A 27178-nucleotide genomic window follows, 5' to 3' on the forward strand; every position below is an offset into this window, starting at 1 on the left:
ATGGTGGGGAATCCAGAAGAGCAGCAGCTAGAGCTGTCAGTCACCTACATTGCCCTTGGCTGGAGATCTGATCAGGGCATTTCAACAGTCACCACCTTTGGCTTTAAAATTCAGTATATATTTGAATCACTGAAACAGAACCACCAGTGGTCTCTAACTGCAAGGGTAGAGTTATATACTCTCTGGTCTATAACTGCAAAGTTAGAGTTATATCCTCTCTGACTATTTAAATACTTGGCATTTGTGCATTTTGTCAAAATACCATGTTAGAAGAAAATACTCCATTTTCATCAATTGTCACCAAATAACTACCTTTTATACCTGAGGTAAAATCAACATATATTTGGTGTATTCAAATTGAATGGCTATCACGTCCCAAGCAATGTTCTTAGGTCCCGAGGTGGGGGTGGGGTGGGGTGTGGTACACTGGTTTAAAAAAAGACGGCAAAGAGACTGCCCATGTGGAGCTTACATTCTAGGGAACATGGCAGGATTTAAAAAAAAAAGGATAATACAATGAAAAACCCTGATTTAGGGTGTAAGGTACCCAAAGGGAAGAGCCAGGAGAAGACATTAGATAGAGTAGTTCAGGTGACAACTGAGCTAACAGAGCTGGTCCTTGACTGAAATCACTTTCACTGTACCAAAATGTTTCATAAATTATGTTCAATGCTTTAAGTGCTTTTGGATAGTCTTGATTAGTGACAAATAGATATATTATATATTAATATATTAAGATGTTTAAAATTCTTGTATTTTGAGATAAAATCAAATGGCTTCTTTTTATAATCTTTATGATTTTCTGTTAAATGACAAACTTAGAAACTTTTAGGCTATTTGTAAGCATTTCTCTACAAATAACACATTACAGATGTGGATGGTATTTATTCACAATAAATAGAAAGCCAAATTGAGGTAATTTTCACTACATTTTCTCTTAGCACTGGTTGCTTAAGGAAGAGAGACATGTTGATCTCCTGTATAAAGATCTCGATCAGATAAATGCAACTTACAGATCTAAGAAGAACATCTTGAGGCAAATTTGAAGAATTATCATTTATCTTCTGAAACATATATTACAAAATCAATGTTCCTCATGTTTCCTACCTTCCCTCAAATGTTCATGTAGGGGCACCTGTGTGGCTCCATCGAGTGTCCAACTCTTAATTGCAGCTCAGGTCATGATCTCACAGTTTTTGAGATGAAGTCCCAGGTTGGGCTCTGTGCTAACAGCACAGAACCTGCTTGGGATTCTCTCTCTCTCCCTCTTTCTCTCTGTTCTAGCTGTGATTTAAATCTATGACTGAGAGAATAAAACAATTTAAAATATACAGTGGTTAAGGTAATTGCAATGTCCACCCCGCTCTACTTTTCACAGTAAACTTAGTTCAGTTAGACAATCAGACTCTTGAAACTCAATAGGCTCCTCTTAGCACCAAATTTATTTAGTTTTACTAATGGATAGAGGACACATAATATCCTGGCATACATCACTCTTAGGCACAAACATTCTGAATGTGAGCCATGTGTATTAACAAGAGACAAAACTGAGTGGAGATGACCCCAGCTCAGGGAACCATCAGCTCTGAGCCCTCCTCAGCTTTATGCCAGCTGGTCATGGGGCCCCTTAGGCATATGACTACCCCTTCATTCTTCAGGGCAGCTTCGTCTCATCAATGTCAATTACTCCTTGCTAAAGAACGAATTTTGACAGTGTTATGCACAGACTAAGCGCCTGGACATAATCTCCAACCAGATTCTATTTAATCAGTAGCATATCATCCCAAAAATTCCTTGGGTTTAATATTGCAAAGAGAAAAGACCAAGGATTCAAATCCTCAGATATCCCTAAGCCTAGAGGAAAAACTACGGAAACAGCTGTTAACCTTTTCCTTCAGTTCACCTCCTGATCCCCATTAAAACTTCTTTGATACACATTTTAGGCATCTTCTTTTTTTTAATTTTTTTAATGTTTATTTATTTTTGAGAGAGAGAAAGAGACAGAGTGCAAGCAGGGGAGGAGCAGAGACAGGGAAACACAGAATCCAAAGCAGGCTCCAGGCTCCAAGCCATCAGCACAGAGCCTGATATGGGGCTCAAACCCAGGGACGGCGAGACCATGATCTGAGCTGAAGTCGGACACCCAACTGACTGAGCCACCCAGGCGCCTCAGGCATTTTCTTATTGTTAGTACAGCGACTTCTATAATGTTTGTACAAAAAAATATACGACAATATAGGCAATCACCAAGACTCCTGTCCTCCAACGAGGAGTTGCAATTTTTGGCATTCTCTTTGCAAAACAAGTTAACAAGACTCTGCTCCATTCACAAGTTTTCTGATATATATTCCTTTACCTCCCTCTTCCATTTTCCTTCCTTCCCTGCATTGTTTGCCCCTTTTCTATAGGTGTTGATAAAAGCATTCAACTCCATTGTGTCCTCTGGCATGTTTCCATGGAAATTACATAAATTGGGGATGTTAAGTCAACTCTCCAAAGCATCTATCTATTCATCCTAGATATCATCTTCTACATTGCCTTGATTTTTATTTAGCTCTATATGTGAAGCTAAAAATATTTGATTATACTCTGTAATTATAATAGAGATTAAAATAATGCTTAATACATCATATATCAGTTAATATTATGGTGTCAATTTTCCAACTTTCCAAGCAAAAACACATTTTTCTCAGAGACCACTTATTTCCTTTAACCAAGGTGGTCACTATAGGCCATTGTTCAGTAAATTCTGGGTTCCATCTTGTCTGAGGCATGACCATATTCTAGCTACCAGAAAACAAGTTTTCACTAAGCCAGGCATCTAGGTTCCACTCTGCAGCACCAGCCTTTGCCTTTTCAAATTCCAAGGGAATCAATGGCACACAGCCACCACATCACACAGATAGTCACCCTCTTGAACACCACTCTGATTCCATGAATGCTTGCTTGTATAATTTTCAGTCACATTCACATCTGGCATAGTCAAAAGGCAAAGCATATTCTGAGATACTGTGTAAGCAGCAAGATGCAGCTCTTTTTATGCCCTTAAAGAGATGCCATCCTGACTCACAACAATACTACCAACTTCCAGGCAAAATACGATAATGTGTCCACCTCAGTTCAGAGATAGGATTTCTGGGAGTACTTGGGTGGTCCAAATCTTGACTTCAGCTCAGGTCATGATCTCACAGTTCTTGAGTTTGAGCCCCATCTAGGGCTCTGTACTGACAGTGTGGAGCCTGCTTGGGATTCTGTCTCCCTTTCTCTCTGCCTCTCTCCCTCCTGCTCTCTATCTCTCTCAAAAATAAAAATAAAAATAAACTTAAAAAAAAGTCAAAGATAGGATTTCTCTCAAGGCTAAAAAAGAACCAATATTATAAATATGACCAAAACAAACAAAATTAAATAAAAATCACCCAAATCAAGCCTGCTATTATTCAGGTTGATCATTAGGGGGTACTGAGTGATGTCATTTTTCTAAACAAACCAAGTAGAATCCTAAAGCTTATATTCTGGCTTCAGTCCAAATCTCATTCTGAAGAGAAAGCAAATCCAGAAGTTTGTTCCACATCTACCATGGTTTGGCACAACAAACATTTAAGAGAATTTTTCTCTTGCTCCAAGATGCAGTCTTGGGAAAATATGACATTATCATTTACAGCATCATTATCCATTTGTGTGCTCCATTTCCATCTACCACAATTTCCCCCTAGTCCATTCATTATCTGTCTCAAGCCAGATAATGAACCTGAATCTCTGGATTCAGCCATATAGCTCACCCACAGCATAGATAGCAGGATTAGCCTTGCCATAATTTCCCCTTTTGTCCATTTTTAGAAGGGAGAAGAAATCAAATTAGGAAAGCAAAGAATAAGGGAACTATACCAACAGGCAGCTGGGTAGCATTTAGAGGCAGTCCTGGTTTAGACATGAGGTGAAGCCATTAGCTTCGCCTCGTTGCCTTTGGAAAAATCACAGTTAAGTTCCAAGATAATGAAATAGTATCCTGGGCAACTAAGTCTCCATGATCTTTTGTCTCTATGATCTTGGCCCAAGTTATTCACAAGAATTGAACTGATTGGACCATGCATTTTAGCCAGTGAATTAGATGGGCCATACATCTTTAGCCATGCTGTATGTGCTGCTGGAGTTCCCCAATTTTCCCTGGTTGCTTCTTCTGAAAAGGAGACCACATAATATCATCAGTGTGAAAAAACATAGTTTTGATGGTTGTGTGCATATACTGGAGTCTTCAGTTACTCTTGCAGAAAGAGTGAATGCATATTGCATTCCTTCTGTAAGAAAACAAATTTTGCCTGGCCTCCTTCCAAAATTCACATAGAAAGGTAAACATTAATTAAATCTGTAAAATGCTTAACGTGTTGGATTTCCTAAACACCTTTTACTATGTCTCTAGCTTGCTGAAAAGCCATGATAGCCAACATGTACTCTTCAGGAACCACCTGCTTTACTTGTAGACCAACTAGGACTACTAAGATGAGAGTGGAGAGATTATCAGCCCTGCTTCTTCCATTTAGCCTTCCCATGATGCAGTACTGTTTAATATTCAGTTAAAAGTGTGTATGATGGGGAAAGGGGTGGACTATGTATATGGGAACTGAATTGCCATGTCTACCCAATAGCAGTATATTCATTAAGCAGCCAAGCACATTTGCTCTCCCCTGAGGTGGGTTTTCTTCTCAAGCACACTGGAATAGTGTCAATAACTATAAGGATCTGAGATTTTGCCCTACTTGCAAGCTGAAAAATTTACCCTGCTGTGTTGTTATGGTAGGAGATATGAAATTCCTGGATCAAAAGGCTTTGTTATTCATGAAACAAGAAGCATAAAGTGCATGTGTGCATGGTTCCCCTGGCACCAGGTAGATACTGCACTTCAAGTATCAAAGTCCTAAGATGGAAAAAGCATCAACCTGATTAATAATAGGAAAGGTACAGTGTGGCTGAAGCCTATCATCAAAGGGAGAAGTAGAATGCAGAGATTAGCAAGGTAAGCAGGAACCTTAGTCCAAGTGAGAGGTAAGGATGGCTTGATCAGAAGGTGATAGGAATATGGAAAGACATAGATAGATTTAATACCATATGGAGTTCAGGGGCACCTGGGTGGCTCAGTCAGTTAAGCAGCCAACTTTGGCGCAGGTCATGATCCCACTGATCATGAGTTTGGGCCACATGTTGGGCTCTGTGCTGACAGCTCAGAACCTGGAGCCTGCTTTGGATTCTGTCTCTCTCTCTCTCTCTCTCTCTCTCTCTCTCTCTCTCTCTTTCAAAAAATAAACATTAAAAAAGTTTTTAAGAAGACCGTATGGAGTTCAACATGTCTTACCAATAGATTGGTGGGGAGAGGTTCTGTGGTGGAAGGAAAGGAAGAACTGAGGCTGAGGTCTAGGTTTTTTGGCTTGAAGAAAAACTAAACATACAAGAAGTAGGAAGCTAGGCAACAAGATTTGGGCAATCAGAGGGGCATTGTAAGAGCTCCTTTTGAGGGGCCCCTGGGTGGCTCAGTCGGTTAAGCATCCAACTTGGACTCAGGTCATAATCTCTCAGTTCATGGGTTCAAGCCCAGTGTCAGGCTCTGTGCTGACAGCTTGGAGCCTCGAGTCTGCTTCAGATTCTGTCTCCCTCTCTCTCTGCTCCCCACCCCCACTGACGCTCTGTCTGTCTCTCTCTCTCTCAAAAATACACATTAAAAAAATAATAAAAAAATAACAAGAGCTCTTTTTGAGCAAGAGTGCCTTGAAATACATATGAACTTTGGAGCATTAGTACTTTTGTGTGTAAGTAAAGGCATGTAACTAGACAATATGACCCAGTGAATGAGTATAGAGAAAAGTCCAGACCAATACTACAGCCTTGGGCAAAGATTTAGCTATAAGAGTGGACAATCATGGTGTACATCATAACAGAAAAAACAGTAGCCCCAAATCAACAGGAAAGTAGTGAAACAATGCTATGTCTTCAATTAAAATCGTTTTCTATAATATATTTGCTCACATGGGAGAGGTTTGTGATATTAAGAGAGCTATGCAGCCACATATCCCATTTTTATTCAAGAACTCTCTGTATACGTGCATAAAAATAAGGGTAAAAGAAATAAATGTACACTAAAATATACATAAAAATATCAATGGTGGTCTGTGTGGCTAGATTATAGTTGTTTTTTCATTTCTGAATTTTCTACATCTTCCTCAACGAACATGTATCATTTGTATGATAGGAAAAGCACTATGAAAAAATAAATTGACTCCTCCCAGATCACCTTTCTAGAAACTTGTGTATAGGCATTAAGCTAACCTCAGCAAATCAGAACAGTCAAATCTGTCTTATTTCTTAGCATCATTGGTCTAGCCAGTGGTTCTGAACTTTGGCACACATTAGAATCAGCCAGGAAACCTGCATTTCTATGCCAAGGCCCTCCCCCTAGAGATTCTGACTTAAGTGCTCTGGACAGTGGCCCAGCCATAACTACTTGGGAGCCCAGGTGATTCTGATGGGCAGGTAGGGCTGGGAACCACCAGTAAGCCCTGGCTTGGTCCCCAAAGCGCAGGCTGTGAAAACTGGGAGAGGAGAGTAGGGTAGAAAAGAAGCTAGAGAAGGAAGAATTGTGAAAGGGTTGGAAGTGAAGCAATAAAGAGAAATTAATCAGGACACAAAATGCAAAGACAAAAAGGTTGAGAACTCCTCCCACCTCAAAATAGCTTTTATTTCACACCAGGAACTATTTAGTTGCAAAAATCTGATCCCTGCACAGAAGTTGATAATAAGAGGCCGTTCCCAAAGCTGCTGGAGCAGGTGTTTCCTCCTGAAAGAGGGCGGGCCAGAACTGTAAATCTCATTTTGGAAGTTTCGAGCCCTGGGGATACTATTCTGTGTTGCTGCTACTCTTTCTGCCATCTGTACTGAATCTCGGCTCCCGTTTCTGGGGCAGCCCTCCATCCAACTGGCAGCCCCATGGTTTGCATTCTTGCACAGTGTGTGAATGGAGGGGGAGAGCCTTTGGCAAAGCAGCCCTGGGGTCTCCTTCCCTCAAAAGATTCTCCAGTGATCCCTGCCCTGCTGGCGTCCTCTTTAATTGCTCCGCTGTGGGGAGCAATTGAGATTAAATGGCTGCTTGCTGGGTGGCTGTGCAATGCTAGGCATGCGTGGCCCTATTTGGAGCATTTGTTGTCTCCCAGGATTGAATGAAGCAACTGCTGCTGCTGAAGCTCCTGGGGTGCTCCTTGAAGCCATGTCAAAGCAGGCTCTTAATTTTGCAAAACAGCCTCCAAAGTCAAACTGGCTCTGTACTGGAGCCCTTCTAGATATGTTAATGTCACAAGCAGAAGCCAGAAGGCATGGAAAGAACTGGGCAGAAGGAAATTTAGGGCTTGAGTCAAGACAATGGGTTGTCATAGAAGTGCCAGGTTGCTATGAATAGCCAGCAAGAGAGGGAAAGGCCCCCCCGACTCCCAGAGGTCCCACACTTCTATGGCAAAGCTGCGCAGCCTCTGGGGCAAAGGTCATCTCAGAAGAGTCCTCAAGTTCTGCATTTTGGATGCTAAGGCCCAGACCAAGGCATTGCTGACTCTGACCTAGGGCTAGTTGCCTAGCTTCTTGAGGCCTCAGGTCACTAAACCTGCAAGAGGGTGACAGGAAGTATAGAAAATGAAAGGTGTGTTTACACCTGCTCCTGGGAGTATTCTCAAAGGTGGGCTTTGAGCCCTGTTCAGCCCCATTGTACAGAATGGATTGGGGACCTCATTTAGATTGAACCAATGCAAATGCCAGAACCCATGGCAACCCCAGAATCTGACCACTTCCTATCACCTGCGGTCATACTCAGCCTCCTATGCTCTCTGACCTCATTGATTCCTACTTTCCCCTTCACTTACTTTACCCCAGCCACTCCCCCTTACACATACTCCTGCCTCAGTGTCTTAGCACTCAATTCTCCAAGCCAGACTCAGAGAGTAAATTAAACTTCTATTAGAAAGATCAAGCATTTCCATTATTACACTCTTCTTCAGCCCCTACTGCAAATAAATTACTAAATGTATATATCAAGACAGACTAACCAGGGAAATTGATGCTTGGAATTATTAGCTATAAACTAATAATAAATTGGGAGTTTCTGTCTACCACACAGAAAGCTTTGCTTACTTGGGCCTTGGATTCTAGGCAAAATCAGTTGCCAGGGCCTATTGTTTACTAAGGACCTTCATAACTTCTAATATGTAGATAGCGTGGTTCTAACTTGTACATAGTTCAGCCCAATGTGCTGGGCAATTAAATGGAAAAGAAAAACATCTCAAATAATCAGCGTATATGAGATGTTAGGTAACTACACAACAGACCAGAGCATGAGTCAGACGCAGGCCTAGCAGGTGATAAGAAGGGGTAAAGGGGGCAAGTGTAGACTGGAGAGAGCAGATCTCATCTAAAGGGGGCAGCTGCTGCTCAGCATCAGCCAATTATCATTCCATGGGAATGTGAGTTTGGTGCTACCAGATAGGATTTTTCAGTGCAAGCCAGAAACCCAAATTTATGAGAAATGCCTGTTTTTAAATGTTGACAACCAATTCAAATTGAAAACAAAAAGTGGCATGAGTCAAACCACATCTTTTGGACAGATGCAGCAAACAGACTATTTGTGAGATCTGAATGGACACAGAGAAGGTTGCAGTGAATTAGGAATGAGACCAACAGAGCCCTATAAAATGCAGAATAAAGAGTGGTGACCCCTGGACTTGAGGTCAGGAAAGGTATCAGACAGGAGACAAGTCTTAAGACAGTGCCTGAAGAACTGACTTGGAGTTGCAGACAGGGGTGTGTGTGTGCCTACAAAACTTCAGGACCACCAGCAACCAGCAAAAGTATGGAGATGAGACGGACAATGCAGAGCCTAGTGAACTGAAGTATAGTGAACATGCTAGTGCAGCAGAATATTTAGCCTTTCCTTTTACTTCCCATGTTTTTACCTTTCAAAAGCATAGGCAGTCCTGGGCTCACTGCCTCAGGGCAGAAGTCACAAGTAGCCTGTACTGCAGAGCTTGTTTCCAGAACCCCCTGAGTCTACAGTATAATTCTCAAGAAAGGTAGTCATGAAAGGAAGTGAATAGCCTAGAAAGAGCGTTCCCTTGGCTGTGGAAGTGAAAGCAAGCAGAGAGGCTGAGGAATCCAAATGGCAGAAGCAACCTGCTCCCCATTTATGAAGAAGAACCATCTGGGAAGCAGCCAGACCGAAGAAAGATAAGGGATGTGGTACAACCAGGCAGATAAGTTTATACATGGCTGCCCAGATCAATTCCCAGCTACAGTCTGGAAGTTGTAGAGAGTCCCCAGGAAAATGGGTACCCACTTTACCACATATGAGCATCTGTTTACAAACACTTCAAAACCAGGGAGGTCCCTCCCCATACATTGGCTCCCCTGAAAAAGTGTGAAGTTAAAGTTTCTGAGGATTCAGTGAAATGGAAGCTCAAAATAAAAGTTGCTTTATTTTTCATATATCTGAGTTTGTAGACTGAGATTCAAACTGGCTCCCTTACAGAGGGGTTGAGGTGAAGGTGGATAGGTCAGGAGCAGGGTCTGAACTTGAGTCTTAGCTCCTCTGCCAATGGTCAGAGGCAATCTTCAAGATGGCCACTAATGATCTCCACACCCTGGTATTCACACTCTTGTGTAGTCCCCTTCCACATTGTACCAAGTTTGGTCTATATCTAGCCAACAGCAGACAGTAGAAGTGATGGCATGCCATTTCCAGGACTAGGTTATAAAAAGACTGCAACTTCTAGTTCACTCTTGTATAATCTCTCTCTCTCTCTCTCTCTCTCTCTCTCTCTTTCTCTCTCTCTCTCTCTTTCTCACATCACTCTCTGGGAGAAGCAAGTTTCCATATTGTAAACAGCTTAGGAGAAGCTCACATGGTAAAGAACTGAAGCCTCTGGAGAAGAGCCAGTGGGGTGCTGAGACCAACCGCTACTTATGTGAGTGAACTTGGAAGCAGAATCTCCATCCTTAATCAAGCCTTGAGATGACTGCAACCCCACGAGAGACCCTGAACCAGAACCCCCTAGCTAAGTTGCTCCCGAATTCCTGACCCTTAAAAACGCTGAGATAATAAATGTTTGGTGTTTTTCCCTGTTAATTTTGGGGGTAATTTGTTACACAGCAATAGCCAACTAATACATTCTCACCTCAAAAGATATATTAGATGTTGAACCTAAGAAATGGGAATTAGATGATTAGCCAGCAGCAAAATGCAGAAGTGTTGTCCTTTCTCTGCTAATATGGTGCCACCAAACTTCTGCTCGAGGAATGGATCCAGGAGAAAGAAATGGACGAGCTGGATAGTCATGGATGGATCATGACCTTGAGCTTAGTCAAGAGAGAGGATTCAGGTAGACAGTCAGGAATGGATGCTAAGCCATGCTAAGCAGTAGGCACTTCTGGATGTTACAGGACAAATCTTTTACAGAAGTTACATGTCAGCAGAAGGAAGTTTGCCATCATGTTTTTACAGCAGTTGAGAAACTAAAGAGTTAGTTGCTACGTGTTCTGAAAGCTTCAAGCCAAAGCCCCACAGGCTGGGCAGTATAGTCACTTGCATTGGGTGATTTAAGGTAAAGACTAATTTTCAAGAGCAGCAAATCTTTGCAAGTCACTTCTTTCCTCCCACTCATTTTTTTTTACACAGAAGGGGAACATTTGCTGTTTTTTTAGTGCCTAGAGCCTTAGCATCTGCCCCCTTGTCATTTGGGAATTGAGTATTTCAGCACTTGCTGATTTTCAAAGTAGCCATTAATCACCCATGACAAGCCAGAAGTGGTTATAAACTGGAACATGGAAGGGTTAACCCAGTGCTTCATCTCTGATGTGCCTGACATTTTTTCTCCATGGTCTATGAAGCTGATTGTTGTAAACTGGATACCCCAGAACCCAGGAGACAGCCTGGGCTGGAAAGGCCTGGAATCTAGCCCTCTCTAGGGAGGTTCCCGAAGTCTTTCTTCCAGTACCAAGTCTTTGCCCATGGACACCCACAGGAGGTTGCTTTCAGAATGATGCCAGTGACTTCCCTACAGAGTTGGTTATAGGAAGCTCCACTGCTAACTATTCCCACCAAAACATTTACAATCCTAAATTAACTCACTTCAGATCCTCTAAATTATTACAGGGCTCTTTCTCGAGAAGGGTCATTCATATCCCCTCACCCTTGTGATTCTTCCTTTAACCTGTGACAAGGTATCCATTCACAAAGGACTGAGTTTGATTTTAAACTCTTTTATCTAGAATCTAGAAAGCAGAGAAGAACTGAATGTGAGCTTGTAGTATCAGGGGAAGGTCAACTCATGATAAGCAGTCTCCGTCAAATGTTAAGAAAATGTTGAAGTGAATGACCAGTGGTCTTTATCACTGGGTATTTGGGTGGGCCGAGCTGGACTGGTGGCCAGAGGCTAAGCATCTCTGTTACCTTCAATCTCTCTTAGCATGTAGGACTCTTTCTTCCTAACTGTAGGAAGGGGGAGATTTGGACAGGCAAAGGAGGAGTGGAAAGAAAGCTGAGCAGGGCAGGAACTAGGGGTAGAATGAAGACAGCTCTTCTCTTGGCCCCTTGGATGGATTTGAACACCTGTAGGTAGGGGCATAAGGAACAATGAGAGTAGCTCATGAGAAGCTTGAGGACACTCTGGGCACAGGCAAAGCTGCTTCAGGGCCCAGGGATGGAGCTGGACACAGCTTTTGGAGAAGGTCAATCCCAGCAGAGCTAAACATGACTCTGATCTCTCAAGGAAGGGGAATTCCCGAAACCATTTGCATTCCTAACTCCATCTGCTTCCCATGGAATCCAAACTGTGATTTGTACACATTGGCCATGTCAGAACCTTGTTCCACCCAGAATTAGAATCATTGTAAAAGATTTGAGAAAAATTAATGTCGGTCTTGTGCTTAACGACAGAAAGTTTTCATATCACTAGTGTAAGCATAGGGTCTTGAGGCTTTGGAAGTTTGATTCTCTAAAACAGCTAGTACATTTCCTTCAGCCTCCAGTGTGGTGTCTGCACATGTTTCTTTAAAGTTGCCACAGGCACTTTAAAGGGTGGAAGATGGAATTTGGTTAGTAGGCAGCTTAGCCACACTGTCAACAAAGACCATGGGCCATCTCACATCCTACTTTCGGTTATAACCGAAAGGGGGTTTCCAGAAGTGGCTCCATGGCCAGACAAACACATCTGGAATGTGTTTTCAGAAGCCTCGTCTAGCCTCCTAATCCCAGGCCTCTTGCCACTTAAAGGTGTTTATGTCTACAGGACAGTAGGCTTATTCTAAAGACAAGAACCCCAATGTAGAGGTTAAAATGGAACTTTTGATTAAATGAGGGGACATGGCATCTGCAGGCTCACCAAACCTAGTTAGAAACCATGTGGTAACATTAAATAGCATGTTTAGATGTGGCCACGTGGATCCCTTTCATTTTGCTGCCCACACTGATGTCTGTTTTGTTTTTGTAAAACAATAGCCAATTATCTGGGACTCCATAGCTCTGCCAGGGCAAGCAGTGCCTATGGGCCCAGCTAAAGCACCATGGGGAAATGCCAGCCGGGATGCAGCAGGAAATATTCTGGAGCTGGTGATGGCAGCATGGCAGTAGTTTAAGTAGCTGCAAAATGTACGGTCTGGTGCAGTGGCTGTAAACTTTATCACTTGTATGTCCTTCGTGGTTATAGAGGCTCCAAATCTGGGTTTTCATCTTTCCTGCAAATCGCTTTCTCTTCTGACTAAGTTGCAACTAAATCCTGACTTTCAACAGCCTCCAAGAAGTAGACAAAGGAAGAAAAGTTACTTCTATAGAGAAAGACTCAAATGTCTCCCAAAAGAGAACCATGCACGTGTCTGATGCACTCTTTCCCCCTGTCGGATATACTCCATTTCTGGTGGCTTAGGGTGCACATTTAGTGTGTTGTTCTTTCAGTCTCAGCCATGAAAACTGTCTCCAGGATAGAGCACAGGCCTGAATCGGGTGCTCTGGCAGAGACAGAAGAGCCATGGTTCTAAGGGACTAGCTGAAAGGTGAGCCTCTACTGCTGGTTAATGAAACTTAGAGAAGGGTACAAAATCGCTATTTTCCCTCCACACAAACTTTTGCATAAAGTGACTCAGATGGCCCCCTGCCTCAGTGCTGCTCCTTGAGGAACAGAGCCAAGACAAAACTTGCTTGCAGGTGGTTGGTTTGTCAAAGCCTCCCAGGTATCAGCAGCGAGGAGAAAGGGAGCATGAGACGAAGAGGAGTGAAAGCCATCATCAGTCAGTCACTGCTGTAGACCAATGGGGATTAGCCTTCTGAGGAGACCAGGAAAAATATACCCCAGAATTGTCTACCTTGGGGACAAAAAGGAAAAGCATTAACAATGGGCTAGTGTCCACTGGGCAAGAGTTGCCCCATAGGGCCCTAACCCCACACATCCAGATTGCACATGCAACTGTGTGGGATAGTCTCTTACAACTCCCACCTCCCCCACTACTCCCGAATATGAGAGCAGCTCCAGGGCAAGTGTGGCCCTGCCAGGAGAAGGTGCTGACACCTGGGAACTGCGCATTCTAGCTGTGTCTGGAATCAAATGCTGGGCCACAGGGATGGGAGGTGCAAAGCATCCCATCCCCCTCCAGTGGTACTCTCTCATGGCCTGTCATGCTTTTCAGACGGTTAGTACCATGGTGCATGTCTGCTAAGAAAGATGGTTGCCCAAGTTCTGTCATTTTCAATGTTGTTTCTGGAACAAGCCCCGCATCACTCATGGAAGCAAAACAGATTCTGCCAGGGCTTGGCCACTTTTCCTCACATATACTCTTTAGCCTATGTATCGTTGCTTTGGGTTTGTTACCATCATCTGAGCACAGGGAATAGGGTCCCAAGATCTGGGTTTTGGGCTTAGGATAAGAAATCCTATTTAGGCCTCAAGTACGAGCCTCAGTCTCCAGCCCAGCTTTTTCAGAATCTGTATGGAGGCCTGGGAAGGATAAGTCACAGACTCCACTAAGGTGCCCACTGCTCTCCCATGACCTATTGTTCCTTGTGTGTGGACTTCCTTGAGGAAAGGTGTTACCGAACTAAGACATGACACAGGGTCTCTCTCCACTTTGAAGGGAACAGAGCACCTGTGTTTATCAGTGACATTTACCTGGGCAAAGATGTGAATGATGCATTCCACTGATAACCTAAAGCTCATCTTTATAGGTTTCAGTTTTAGTTACCAGAGCTGCTTACCTTATTATTTCCAAATAGATTGGAAAACATTTCCTCATTGTCCTCTGGGGAATGCCCTTTATCAAAATCGTCAGTGTGTGAAACAGTAGCAAATGAAGGTTGGGTTGGAATTCTGGCTGTGATTATGTAACAATATCTCTAAATACATTATCATTGATAAAGTATCAAAGTAAGTTATAAATCAAGTAAGGAGTTGAGAGTTCATTAGTTTCTTCTAAGCCTAAGTTCATATTAATTTTATTCTTCATTCCTAGTGACACTATAACACTGACATTTGAAGTCACTAAACGCCTTTTTCAGCAAAGAATTTCTCTGTAAGTCTAAAACAAACTTTTCTCAAACAATTTTTTTCAAGTCCACTAAGTGATAGTGAGCTGTTGCAAATACTTTTATGTACAAGGACAAGAATAGTGATCTTAACAGCATTAACGGATGTGAAGACATTAAAGATGGTAGTATTAAACTGTAACATCTGGGGCACCTGCATGGCTCAGTTGGTTAGGCATCTGACTTCAGCTGAGGTCATGATGTCACAGTTCATGAGTTCAAGCTCAGAGCCTGGAACCTGCTTCAGACTCTGTGTGTGTGTGTGTGTGTGTGTGTGTGTGTGTCTCCCTCTCACTGCCCCTCCCCTGCTCACACTCTGTCTCTCTCTCAAAAATTAATAAAACATTAAACAAAGTGTAACATCTGTGTCATATACCAGTATATATGCAAAAGCTAGAAGGTGGTCTCAACATAGGCTGAACTGTCATTGACAAAAGGTGTTAACTCCAGGAAAAAGCTGCCTAATCCAGTATTAGAGTGAGAAAGTGCCAATCATGCTTGCCCTGACCTTTAGTCCAAACACTCTCTTCCCTTCTGATTGCTCTTTTGCCCAGAGGGAGCTCTTCAGGCAGCCAGACTACAACACATTAAAGCATCTTGCATCTGACTTTAGCTTTGATATAAGTGCTAGCAAACCTCCATATTCATATCTGTGCCAGGATTTGTGGTGTTTAACACTTATAACCTTGTTTTCTCAGAGATTAAAGTTTAGAGAAAATAAGATGATCTCATACCATACTTTAAAAAACACAAGCATGTTCTGTATAACAGCCCAACATATGATGTAAAAGAGTACTATGGGAAGCACAGATAGGGCAGTGGTCATCGCAGTTGCCAAGGAAGAAACAGTGTATGTATGTTGATATTCTGTCAAAGGTAGGCACCTCTCTCCTCTCCTTCTGGGGAATTGCTCTCCACCCCCCACCCCCACCCTTACCCCCACTGTCCTTCCAGGCATATAGGTGTGATCAGTTTGCCAATCACAGGCTGAGCTGATTGGTGATTTGCTACATGTCCTTGCCCCAGCTAAATTCAGGCCGATCTGAATCCTCCTTGGAATTCTTCTTACTGAACTTGACGTGGGAATGCTTTTTTCTCTCTGATAATGCGGCTATAAATAAAATTGGCCTGAAGATTTTGTTTCTTCTGCATAGGGAGCCTGGGAAAACAAAATTAGCATGCAAAAAGAGGTAGGTACAAATGCTGGGAAGTACCAATGACATCCAAGTCCCTCAGTCTAGTTATCCCTGAGATCAGCTCCACCTGCACCCCTTCTTAGACAGAGCCTGGAACCTGTAACTGCCAGAGTTCTAGTACAGAATTCTTCATGAACACAGAGCCAGTTGGGTCTTGAAGGCAGGTTAAGGCCTTGGGTGAATGTTAAGGAAAAGGAGCACAGGCTAGGCAGGGGGCAGTACAATGATTGGACCAAAGGAGCATATGTGCCATCCAGGAATGGGAGAGACAATAGATCAGAAATGACAACAGGATTGTATACTTTTGGATACTGTCATTGTTGGAATAAGTAACTTCCAAACTGGTTCAAATTTCTAAGGTAAATGTTGAAATATTTCCCTCCCATGCTTGTTTACCACTCAGTTCATATCCCTAGAGAAAATGAATGTTTGCAGTTTCTTTTATATTCATGCAGCAGTTTTTTGCATATACAAACAATGTATATAACTGTTTTAGAAATCTTTGAGGGCAAAGATAAGTCACTTGGCCTGCATTTAGTAGGCAGTGGGGAGCCACTGTAGTATTTCTTTCCTGAGGTATAATTTATAACTAATAAAATGTATACTGTAGATTCTTAAAAGATCTACACAGAGAGAATAGTGTTTTAGGAGGATTCGGCTATCAAAAGAGTTCTGAATTTCACTAGGTGGGCTTAATAGCATATGTGATTTGACAGAGAAAAATAAAATTACCTGTGGTAAAATATCAAAAGTTTTAACACAGGTATAATTGGAGTCCCAGAGCGAAAGAAGACAGAGAAAGGGCAAAAACATTTGAAGAATTAGTCCAAATTTCCAAATTTGGTGAGAAACGTGAATTTAGAAAATGAAGAATCTTAGTGAGTCTAAGCAGATTCACTGCATACAAATAAATCACATGTAGGCACATTATAGTTAATTGTTGAAAACTAAAGATAGAAGAAATCTTGAAAGAAGCCTGACAAAAAGGATACTTTACACACAAGGGAGCAAAATTAACAACTGTGGTTGTTTTTTCATCAAAATCAATGAAGGCAAAAAGTCAGTGTAATGACATCTTCAACCTCATACCTGTTAGAATGGATATTATCAACAATGTAAGAAATCACAAGTGTTGGTGAGGATGTGAAGGAAAGGGAACCCTTGTGCACTGTTAGTGAGAATGTAAATTGGTGCAACCATTATGGAAAAGAGTATGGAGTTTTCTCAAAAAATTAAAAATAAAACTACTATATGATCCAGCAATTACACTTTTAGGTATTTATCCAAAGAAAATGAAAGCACTAATCCCAAAATACATGTAGTCAATGTTTGTTGTAGCATTATTTACAATACCACAATATGGAAACAACTTAAGTGTCCATCAATAAATGAATGGATAAAGAAACTGTGAATGATAAAGAAACTGTATATATATATATATATATATATATATATATATATATACACATCCACACTGTAGAATATTATTCAGCTTTTGAAAAACTGAAATCTTGCTGTTTGTGCAACATGGGTGACCTTGAGGGCATTATGCTAAGTGTAATAAGTCAGGGAAAGACAAGTACCATATAATCTCACTTATATGTGGAATCTAAAAACAAAACAAAAAACAAAAAACAAAAAAACCCAGCTTACAGATAAAGAGAACAGACTGGTGGTTACCAGAGCCTGGGGGTGAAGAAGGTGAAATGGATGAAGGAGGTCAAAAGGTACAAAATTCCACTTATTTCACTTATGAAATAACAGCATGGTGACTTTGGTTAATACTGTATTACAATGGCACCTGGGTGGCTCAGTCAGTTGAGCATCCGACTCTTGATCTTGGCTCAGGTCATGATCTCGCAGTTCATGGGATTAAGCCTGTGCTGCAGCAGCAGAGCCTGTGATTCTCTCTCCTTCTCTCTTTCTGTCCCTCCCCCACTTGCGCTGTCTCTCTCTCTCTCTCTCTCTCTCTCTCTCTCTCTCTCAAAATAAATAAACATTAAAAAAAATACTGTATTACAGCATAAGAGACTCTTAAATATGGAGAACAAACAGAGGGTTACTGGAGGGGTTGTGGGAGGGGGGATGGGCTAAATGGGTAAAAGGCATTAAGGAATCTACTCCTGAAATCATTGTTACACTATAGGCTAACTAATTTGGATGTAAATTTAAAAAAATAAAATTAAAAAAAATTTAAAAATAAAATAAAATAATACTGTATTACATATCTGAAAGTTAAGAGAGTAAATCTCGAAAGTTATCATCACAAGAAAAAAATTAAAATGTTTAAGTTAACTAGACTTACTGTAGTGATTATTTTGCAATATATACAAAAGTCAAATCACCACGTTATGCTCTTAAAACTTATATAATGTCAATTATACCTCGATTCAAAATTAAAATTAAATAAAAGTGCTGAAAGAAAATTGTCAACTCAGAATTCTACATCCAGCCAAAATATCCTTCAAGAATAAAAGATGAAATAAAGACCTTTTCAGATAAATAGTACCTAAGAAAATTCATCACCAGCATGCCTGCTCCACAAAAAAAAGTTAAAGGATGCTGTATACACTAAAGGAATATAACAAATGAAAACTTGGATCTGCAATAAGGATTGAAGAACACCAGAAATAGAAAATATATAGGCAAACATGAAATGGCATGTTTTTCCTAATTTTTGAAAAATATGTATATGGCAATATGTATAAAACAATAACTATTACACTAAATTGGGGGGCTTATGATATATGTGGATGTAATATATATATATATATATATATATATATATATATATATATATATATATATATAATATGACTTAAATGACTGTAAGGTATTGTTTAGGTAAGATATTATGATATTAATTCAAAATAGACTGTGAAAAGTTAAGGATATATATTCTAATTCCTAGAACAACCACTAAAATAAATATTAGCAGATAAAAATCGAATTCTAAAAAAAATTAATACAAAATAAGATAGGAAAGAAAGAACAGAGGAACAAAACACAATTAAGACAAACAGAACACAAATAGCAAAATGGCAAACCTAAATCTAACCATTATTACACTAAATGTAAGTGGACTAAACAGTCCAAATAAAAGGCAGAGATTGCCAATCTGTTTGAGGGGGAAAAAAAGACATACCTAACATGCTACCTACAAGAGATTTTTTTTTAAGTTTTTATTTAAATTCCAATTAGTGAATGTACAGTGTAATATTATTTTCAGGTGTACAATATATGGATTTAACACTTCCATACGTCGCCCAGTGCTCATTACAAGGGCACTCCTTAATCCCCATCACCAATCTCCCTTCTGGTAAATATCAGTTCATTCTCTATAATTTAACATGTATTTCTTGGTTTGCCTCTCTCGCTCATGTTCTCTCTCTCTGTCTCCCCTTTGCTTATTTGTTTTGTTTCTTTAATTCCAGATATGAGTAAAATCATATGGTATTTGTTGTTCTCTGACTTATTTTGCTTAGCATAATACTCTCTAGCTCCATCTATGTTGCTGCAAATGGCAAGATTTCATTCCTGTTTATGGCTGAGCAATATTCCATTTTGTATTTATATCCATCTTCTTTATCCATTCATCAATTAATGGACACTTGGGCTCTTTGCATACATTGGCTATTATAGAGAGTGCTGCTAGAAACGTCAGGGTGCATGTATCCCTTCGAATTAGTGTTTTTGTGTACAAGAAATATTTAAAAATTTTTGTAATGTTTATTTTTGAGAGAGAGACAGAGCATGAACAGGGGAGGAGCAGAGAGACAGGGAGACACAGAATCAGAAGCAGGCTCCAGGCTCCAAGCCGTCAGCACAGAGCCTGATGCAGGGCTCAAACTCAAACTGCAAGATCATGACCTGGGCCAAAGTTGGACGCTCAACCGAGTGAGCCACCCAGGCACCCCACAAGAGATATTTTAAATACAAAGATATAGACAAGTTAAAGTAAACCTATAAAAAAGAATATACCATGCAAAAAGGAAGCATAAGAAATTTAAATTGGCCACATTGAGATTGTGTATGGTACTCTTTCAGACAAAGAATTGCCATCAATAAAGAGACATTTCAGATTATAGAAGGATAAATTCTTCAGGAAGACAAAACAATCAAATTTTAAATATGTCAACTAATAGACTTGCAAGCACATAAAGCAAAAATGGATAGAACTAAAGAAGAAAAAAACAAATCCATAATTATAGTTGTAGATTTAACATTCCTCTCACAGTTATAGATTTAAAAAAAAACAGACAAAAAATAAAAATCAGCAAGGACAGAGATTTGAAAAATACTGTTGACCTCCTTGACCTAAGTGACAGCTGTAGAACACTTTACCAATGACTGCAGAATATATATGGTACGATCAAGTTAGATCATGTACTGAACACAAATGGATATAGAGATCAAAAATGCAAAGTTATCGAGAAAAAAATAAACTACAAATATTTGGAAATTAAACATACTTCTAACAAGTCAAAGTAGAAATAAAATATAATCAAATTATAAAATATTTTGAACTGATTAATAATTAAAATAAAGCAGGGGCACCTGGGTGACTCAGTCACTTGAGCATCAGACTTTTGATTTTGGCTCAGGTTTGTGAGTTTGAACCCCACATCAGTCTCCATGCAGTGACACTGCAGAGCTTGCTTAGGATACTCTCTCTCTCCACCTCCACCCCCAACTCGTGCCCTCTCTCTTAAAATAAGTAAACTTAAAAAATAATTTTTAAAAAAATAATAATTAAAATAAAGCATATTAAAAATGTGTGGGATGCAGCTAAAACATGCTTAGAGTCTCAGAGGAAAATTATACCTACAAATTTTTATTTTAGAAGAGAAGAAAGTTTTTAAATCAATAATCTAAGGTTTCATGTTAAATAGCTATAAAAAAGGAGCAAAATAAACCCAAAGCAAGCACCATATAAATAAGAGAATTGATGAAATAGAGAAAATTAGTAGACAATGAAACAGACAAGTAGAGAAAGTACAAAAAAAGAGCACATTATGAAGATGAGAACTTGGTTCTAAGATTAATAAAATTGATAGGCCTCTAGCTAAACTAATCAAGAAAATAAAAAGAACACAAATTACCATTATTGGGAATGAAAAGACATTAAAAAGGGAAGCAAACATTATGAACAATTTTATGACATTAAATAATTTAGACAAAATGAACAAATTCCATGAAAAATACAAACTTATTAAAGCTGAAACAAGAGGAAATAAGTAATCTAAATACCTATACCTATTAAAGATATTGACTATTATCAAAGTCCTTCTCATAAACAAAACTCTAGGCCTAGATGGTTTCATTAGCACATTCTATCAATCATTTAAGAAGAACACACCAGTCTTATACAAACTCTTCCAGAAAAAGGAGTAGGAGACACTTTCCAATTTATTTTATGAAAGCAGCATTTCCTTAATACCAATACCAGTCCAAGGTAATACAAGAATACTGTAGAACAATACCTCTCATGTACATACATGTAAGAGTACTTAGCAAAAATATTAATAAATCAATACATTGTGGACAAATGAGTTTTATCCACAGAAGGCAAAATTGGTTTAAAGTTTGAAAAACAATCAGTAAATTTCTCCATACTAACACAATAAATGGGGGGAAATCACATGATTTTAAGACATGCAGGAAAAACATTTAACAAAATTCCACACCAATTCAGGATAAAAACCACTTAAAATACTAGGAGAAAAGGAAATTTCCTCAATCTGATATAAGTCATCAACAAAAGACCTACAGCTAACATCATACCAAATGATGAAATGCTGAATGCTTTCCTCCTATAGTCAGTGACAAAGCAAAGGTATCTATGCTCACCATTTCTATTCAACATTGTACTAGAAATTGTAGCCACTGCAACAAGGTAAGAAAAAGGAAAGCCATAAAAATCAGAGGAAGAAGCCTGGGTGACTCAGTTGGTTAAGTGTCCAACTTCAGCTCAGATCATGATCTCATGGTTCATGGGTTCGAGTCCCACATTTGGGCTCTGTACTGACAGCTCAGAGCCTGGAGCCTGCTTTGGATTCTGTGTCTTCCCCTCTCTCTGCCCCTCCCCTGCTTGTGTTTTTTTTTTTTTTTTCTCTCTCTCTCTCTCACTCTCAAAAATAAATAAATAAACTTTTTAAAAAGATCAGGGAAGAAGTAAAATTTTCTCTAGTCCCAGATGACATGATTGTTTATATAGAAAGTTTTAAAGAGTCTATATACCAATTACTAGAACTAACAAGTCAATGTGTAAGGTCACAAGATACAAGGTCACCATTGGAAAAAAGTTAGTTTTATGTCTACATACCAATTTAAAACCTGCAATTTAAAAAGCAATTCCTTCTACAATAGCTTTCCATCTTTCCTGGCATTGGGTATGGCCTGTCACCAAACTCCAGTTGATGGAACATGATTTGATGTGTTCTGTACCACTATAGACACAGCCCAGAAAAATCCTCCCACGTGCAATCTTCAGTCCTCTCTCCCCTTCCTTATCATTATCAGAAACTGTGACAGGCTTGAAAACCTTGGTTTTAAGATGGCAGAGCTATAAGATAGGCGTCTGGGTCCCTGAAGTCCTGCTTTAGAAGAGAGATGCCTGCTGTCAGGAATAAGTGTTTTGATATGTCTCATAACAAATTTGTTATGTTTGATTCATTTTCTGATATTACTTTAACTGATATAGTGACCATCACTAGGGGATCAGATAAGAAATGCATGGTGGATGAATATTCTCGAACACCGTGCTGCAGTTAAATGCCATGAAAAGATATATATAGTTGTGCATACATCCAGATGGCCAACAGACACATGAAAAGATGTTCAACATCACTAATCATCAGGGAAATGTAAAAAATGCAAATCAATACTACAATGTACTATCACCCCACACCTGTCAGAGTGGCAAAAGTAAAGAAACACAAGAAATAGCAAGTGTTGGCAAGGATACAGAGAAAAAGCACTGTTGATGGAGATGCAAACTGGTGCAGCCCTTGTGGAAAACAGTATGGAGTTTCCTCAAAAAATTAAAAATAGAACTACCCCACGATCCAGTAATTTCACTACTGGATATTTACCACCCCCCCCCCCAAAAAAAAACTACCAAAAAAATACTAATTCAAAGGGATACACGCACTACGATGTTTATAGCAGCATTATCTACAATAGGCAACATATGGAAGCAGCCCAAGTGTCCATTAATAGATGAATGGATAAAGAAGATGTGATTATATAGATATACATATAGATATAGATAGATATAGATATTCCCCAACCATTCTAAAGAATGAAATCTTGCCTTTTGCAACAATACGGATGGAGCTAGGGAGTATAATGCTAAGTGAAATAGTCAGAGAAAGACAAATACCATATGATTTCACTCATATGTGGAATTTAAGAAACAAAACAAACAAGCAAAGGAAAAGAGAGAGACAAACCAAGAAACATAATTATAGAGAACAAAATGATGATTACCAGGGAGGAGGTGGGTAAGGGGATTGGTAAAATAGGTGATGGGGATTAAGGAGTGCACTTGTCATGATGAGCAGCGGGGGGTGTACAGAATTGTTGAATCACTATACTGTACACCTGAAACTAATACAACATTTGTGTTAACTATACTGGAATTAAGATTTTTAAAGAACTAGAAGAAAAATTAGAACCAGAAAGAAGGAAAGAAAGAAAGAAAGAAAGAAAGAAAGAAAGAAAGAAAGAAAGAAAGAAAGAATTGCGTAGACAGAAAGACTGAGATCCATAACGTGGAACCACTTATTTATGTAAATTGGAATACTTCCCATTGTACATTGAAGGAATAACACATATATAAGGACATATTATTGAGTGCATTAGAAAGGCTGGAGTGGAACGTGAGTGGATTTTAGGGACAAGGAGAAAAAAACATGTGACTATAAGATGATATTCAACTCAGCCACTACAAGGAGACAACACAAAGACACCAGGTTGGAAGATGGGGAGTCTGAAAGCAGATGCTATTAGGAGTCCATGTGAGATCAGCACACAAAGACAATATTAAGGATGGTTTGGGAGGAAGTCCAGTGGTACAGTTTGCTTTGCAGAAATAGCAGATAAATATACATTTCATTTCTAAAAAGCAGTTTGATATTCATGGTCACATTTGCAAGACAGAATGGTATAGATTTTCTGGTAGATGGAACAATATAAGCTGAAATAGTGCTTGCCTATGTGTTTCAGAGGATAAGGAGCAGACCTAGGCCGGCCGACTCCATCTTGTTCTGTATCCTCCATCTTGAGTGACTATGTCCCCGTCATGGCCGCGGAAAGAAGTTCCCACTCAAACCTCAGACCACGCCACCTCCCCTTGAGTAACTTCCCGCTCCCCCGTTCAAACTTCCCAATCAAACCACGCCTGGCAACCTGCGTGACGGGACTCTGACCTTTCCCCAGCCAATCAGCTAGCAAGCCAATCGGCTGAGGCCACGACCCTTCCCCAGCCAATCGGCTAAGGCCATGACCATTTCCCCACCAACTGCCCCTAGATCCCTATAAAACCTTTGTGCTTTTGAAACCCGCTCTCTCTCTCTGGTATCTCACTGCTGCATAGGTGCAGGTAGGGGATTGAGCTCGAGCTAGCTCGAATAAAATCTCTTTGCTTTTGCATCGGACTCGGCTCCCTGGTGGTATTTGGGGATCACGAATTCTGGGCATAACATTTGGGGACTCGCCCGGATCCCCTAGACCCCAGAGGGACCCCCGACCCAGAGAGCCTGATTGGCCACAGTTAGCGTCTGTTCATTCCCTGTCTCTTCTGTGTGAACTCATTTCTGAAATTCTGGTGGTGCCTGGCACAGTCTAAGTGCACGCACTGGAGGACCACGGGCTGGGGGTTTTGGAAGATGTTCCGATCCTCCCTTCTGAGGGACGTGGAATCCCCTCAAAGGTCTGAGACGATGTGGGTCACTCCTGCCAGTCGGCGTGAGGCCGTCATCTAGCTTTCAGTTTTGCTTCCATGGAGTTAGAAAACTGTTTCTAAGGGCCCTCTGTCTGTTTCTGTGTTTCTCTGGTTTGTTCTGTGGACTTACTGGACGGACGTTATGGGACAGACTCAGACTACCCCTCTAACCATTATGATTGATCACTTTAAGGATGTCAGCCAAAGAGCTAACAACCTCAGTGTGGAAGTCCAAAAGGGTCAGTGGCGGGTTTTTTGTTCTAGCGAGTGGCCGGCTTTCAATGTCGGATGGCCGCCAGAGGGAACCTTCGACCTCCCAGCATCCACCGAGTCAGGGGTATCATCTCTCGGCCTAAGATGGGCCATCCTGATCGGCTCCCTTACATTATCACTTGGCAGGACCTTGTAGAAGGCCCACCCTCTTGACTTAAGCTCTTCCTAGCCCCACACCCTCCAGAACCAAAACCCATTCTTGCTTTACAGGGGACAGAGAAGAAGGAGAACAAGAAAAGTCTTACCCAGCCTTCAGCACCCCTCTACCCTGTCCTACAAGGGGGAACTGAAAAAGAATTAATTTTTCCTCCCCCGTATAACCCCCTTAGGGTGCCAGAAAAACACCATCCTCCCCCTCTGGGGGAGGCAGATGCTGTTCCGAGAGCGGGAGGTGGAAACACTCCAGTGGGAAGGCCGCCCTTTACCAGACAAAGGGCTCAGAGGGAGCAATCCGCCTCTGCCGCTGACTCCACTATTCTGCCCCTGCGAGCCACCGGACTCCCAGACGCGGAGGGGAATCAGCCCCATCACTATTGGCCTTTCGCCACTAGTGACCTCTACAATTGGAAAGCTCAGAATCCTAAGTTTTCCGAGAAACCGGCAGGGCTTATTGATTTATTAGACTCTGTTCTTTTTACCCATCAGCCCACGTGGGACAATTGCCAGCAGCTTTTGCAGGTCCTGTTCATGACTGAAGAAAGAGAAAGAATCCTCAATGAGGCCCGAAAACTAGTTCCGGGCGCAGATGGGAATCCCACCACCAACCAGGCTCAGATAGATGCCTCCTTCCCCTTAACTCGGCCCCAGTGGGATTTCAACACGGCAGAAGGTAAGGAGAGGCTCCAGGTCTACCGCCAGACTCTAATGGGGGGTCTCCGAATGGCTGCTAGAAAGCCAACCAATTTGGCCAAGGTAGGAAATGTACAACAGGGAAAAGATGAATCTCCAGCTGCCTTTTTAGAACGGATCATGGAGGCATTCCGTACCTATACCCCCATGGATCCAGAGGCTCCGGAAAGCAAGGCAGCTGTTATCATGGCCTTTGTAAACCAATCAGCCATAGACATTAGGAAAAAATTACAGAAAATAGATAGGCTAGGAGAAAAAAGTCTGCAGGACTTACTGGTGGTAGCCGAAAAGGTATATAATAACCGGGAGCCTCCTGAGGACAAGCAGGCTCACGCCATGGCGGCTGCCAGCAGTAAGCAGACTCGAGACCTGGCCAGAATACTACTAGCTACCACTGCTGATTCCCCCGAGGAATGAGACTGCCGTCTCCGGCAGCTGGTGGGCGACTCAAGAGGAGGTAAAGGAACCACCAAGGGGGGGAAGCAGAGGCTGCAGAAAGATCAGTGTGCATACTGCAAGGAGATAGGGCATTGGGCCCGAGATTGTCCGAAAAAGGCCAGCAGGAAGGGAAGCAAGACTGATCGAGTAAAAGTCTTAGAGCTAGATGAACTGAGTGATTAGGGGAGTCGGGGTTCAGACCCTCTCCCCGAGCCCAGGGTAACTCTTAAAGTGGAGGGGACCCCTGTTGACTTCCTCGTCGACACTGGAGTGCAACATTCAGTCCTCTGCACCCCACAAGAAAAGCTAGCCAACAAGAAGTCCTGGGTACAAGGGGTAACTGGTATGAGCCAGTATTCATGGACTACCCGAAGAACGGTAGATTTGGGGACGGGCCGGGTATCCCACTCCTTTATGGTAATACCGGAATGCCCCTACCCGCTGTTAGGACGGGACTTACTGACCAAGATTGGAGCTCAGATAACTTTCAGACAAGGGGGGCCTCAGGTCACCGATGGCAAGGGCCACCCCATCCAGGTCCTGACCATGAAACTGGAGGATGAATACCGCCTCCACCAGGAGGTGCTCCCGAGAGAAGATAATATAGACAGATGGCTACAAGAATTCCCCTCGGTTTGGGCAGAGATGGGAGGGATAGGACTAGCCACTCACAGGACCCCGGTCCTGGTAGAGCTCAAGCCAGGAGAAGGTCTGGTAAGGATCAAACAATACCCCATGTCTCAGGAGGCCTGGAAGGGGATCCAGTCACACATCCGGAGACTACGAAGCCTAGGGGTACTCGTTCCTTGCCAGTCTGCCTGGAACACCCCCCTACTGCTAGTCAAAAAGCCTCACATAAATGACTATTGACCGGTACAAGACCTC

At 41.4% G+C, this 27178-nt stretch overlaps 1 protein-coding gene across 1 annotated transcript; it reads left to right on the forward strand.

Moving 5' to 3' along the window:
• LOC123610429 lies at positions 1-27178 on the forward strand. Its single transcript, XM_045501016.1, is given in 3 exon segments — positions 1-165; positions 24998-25128; positions 25336-27178. Coding segments are annotated over 3 exon segments (2124 nt in total). The 3' UTR covers positions 27164-27178.

The sequence above is a fragment of the Leopardus geoffroyi genome, chromosome C2, assembly GCF_018350155.1.
Source record: "Leopardus geoffroyi isolate Oge1 chromosome C2, O.geoffroyi_Oge1_pat1.0, whole genome shotgun sequence".
NCBI classification, from domain to species: domain Eukaryota; kingdom Metazoa; phylum Chordata; class Mammalia; order Carnivora; family Felidae; genus Leopardus; species Leopardus geoffroyi.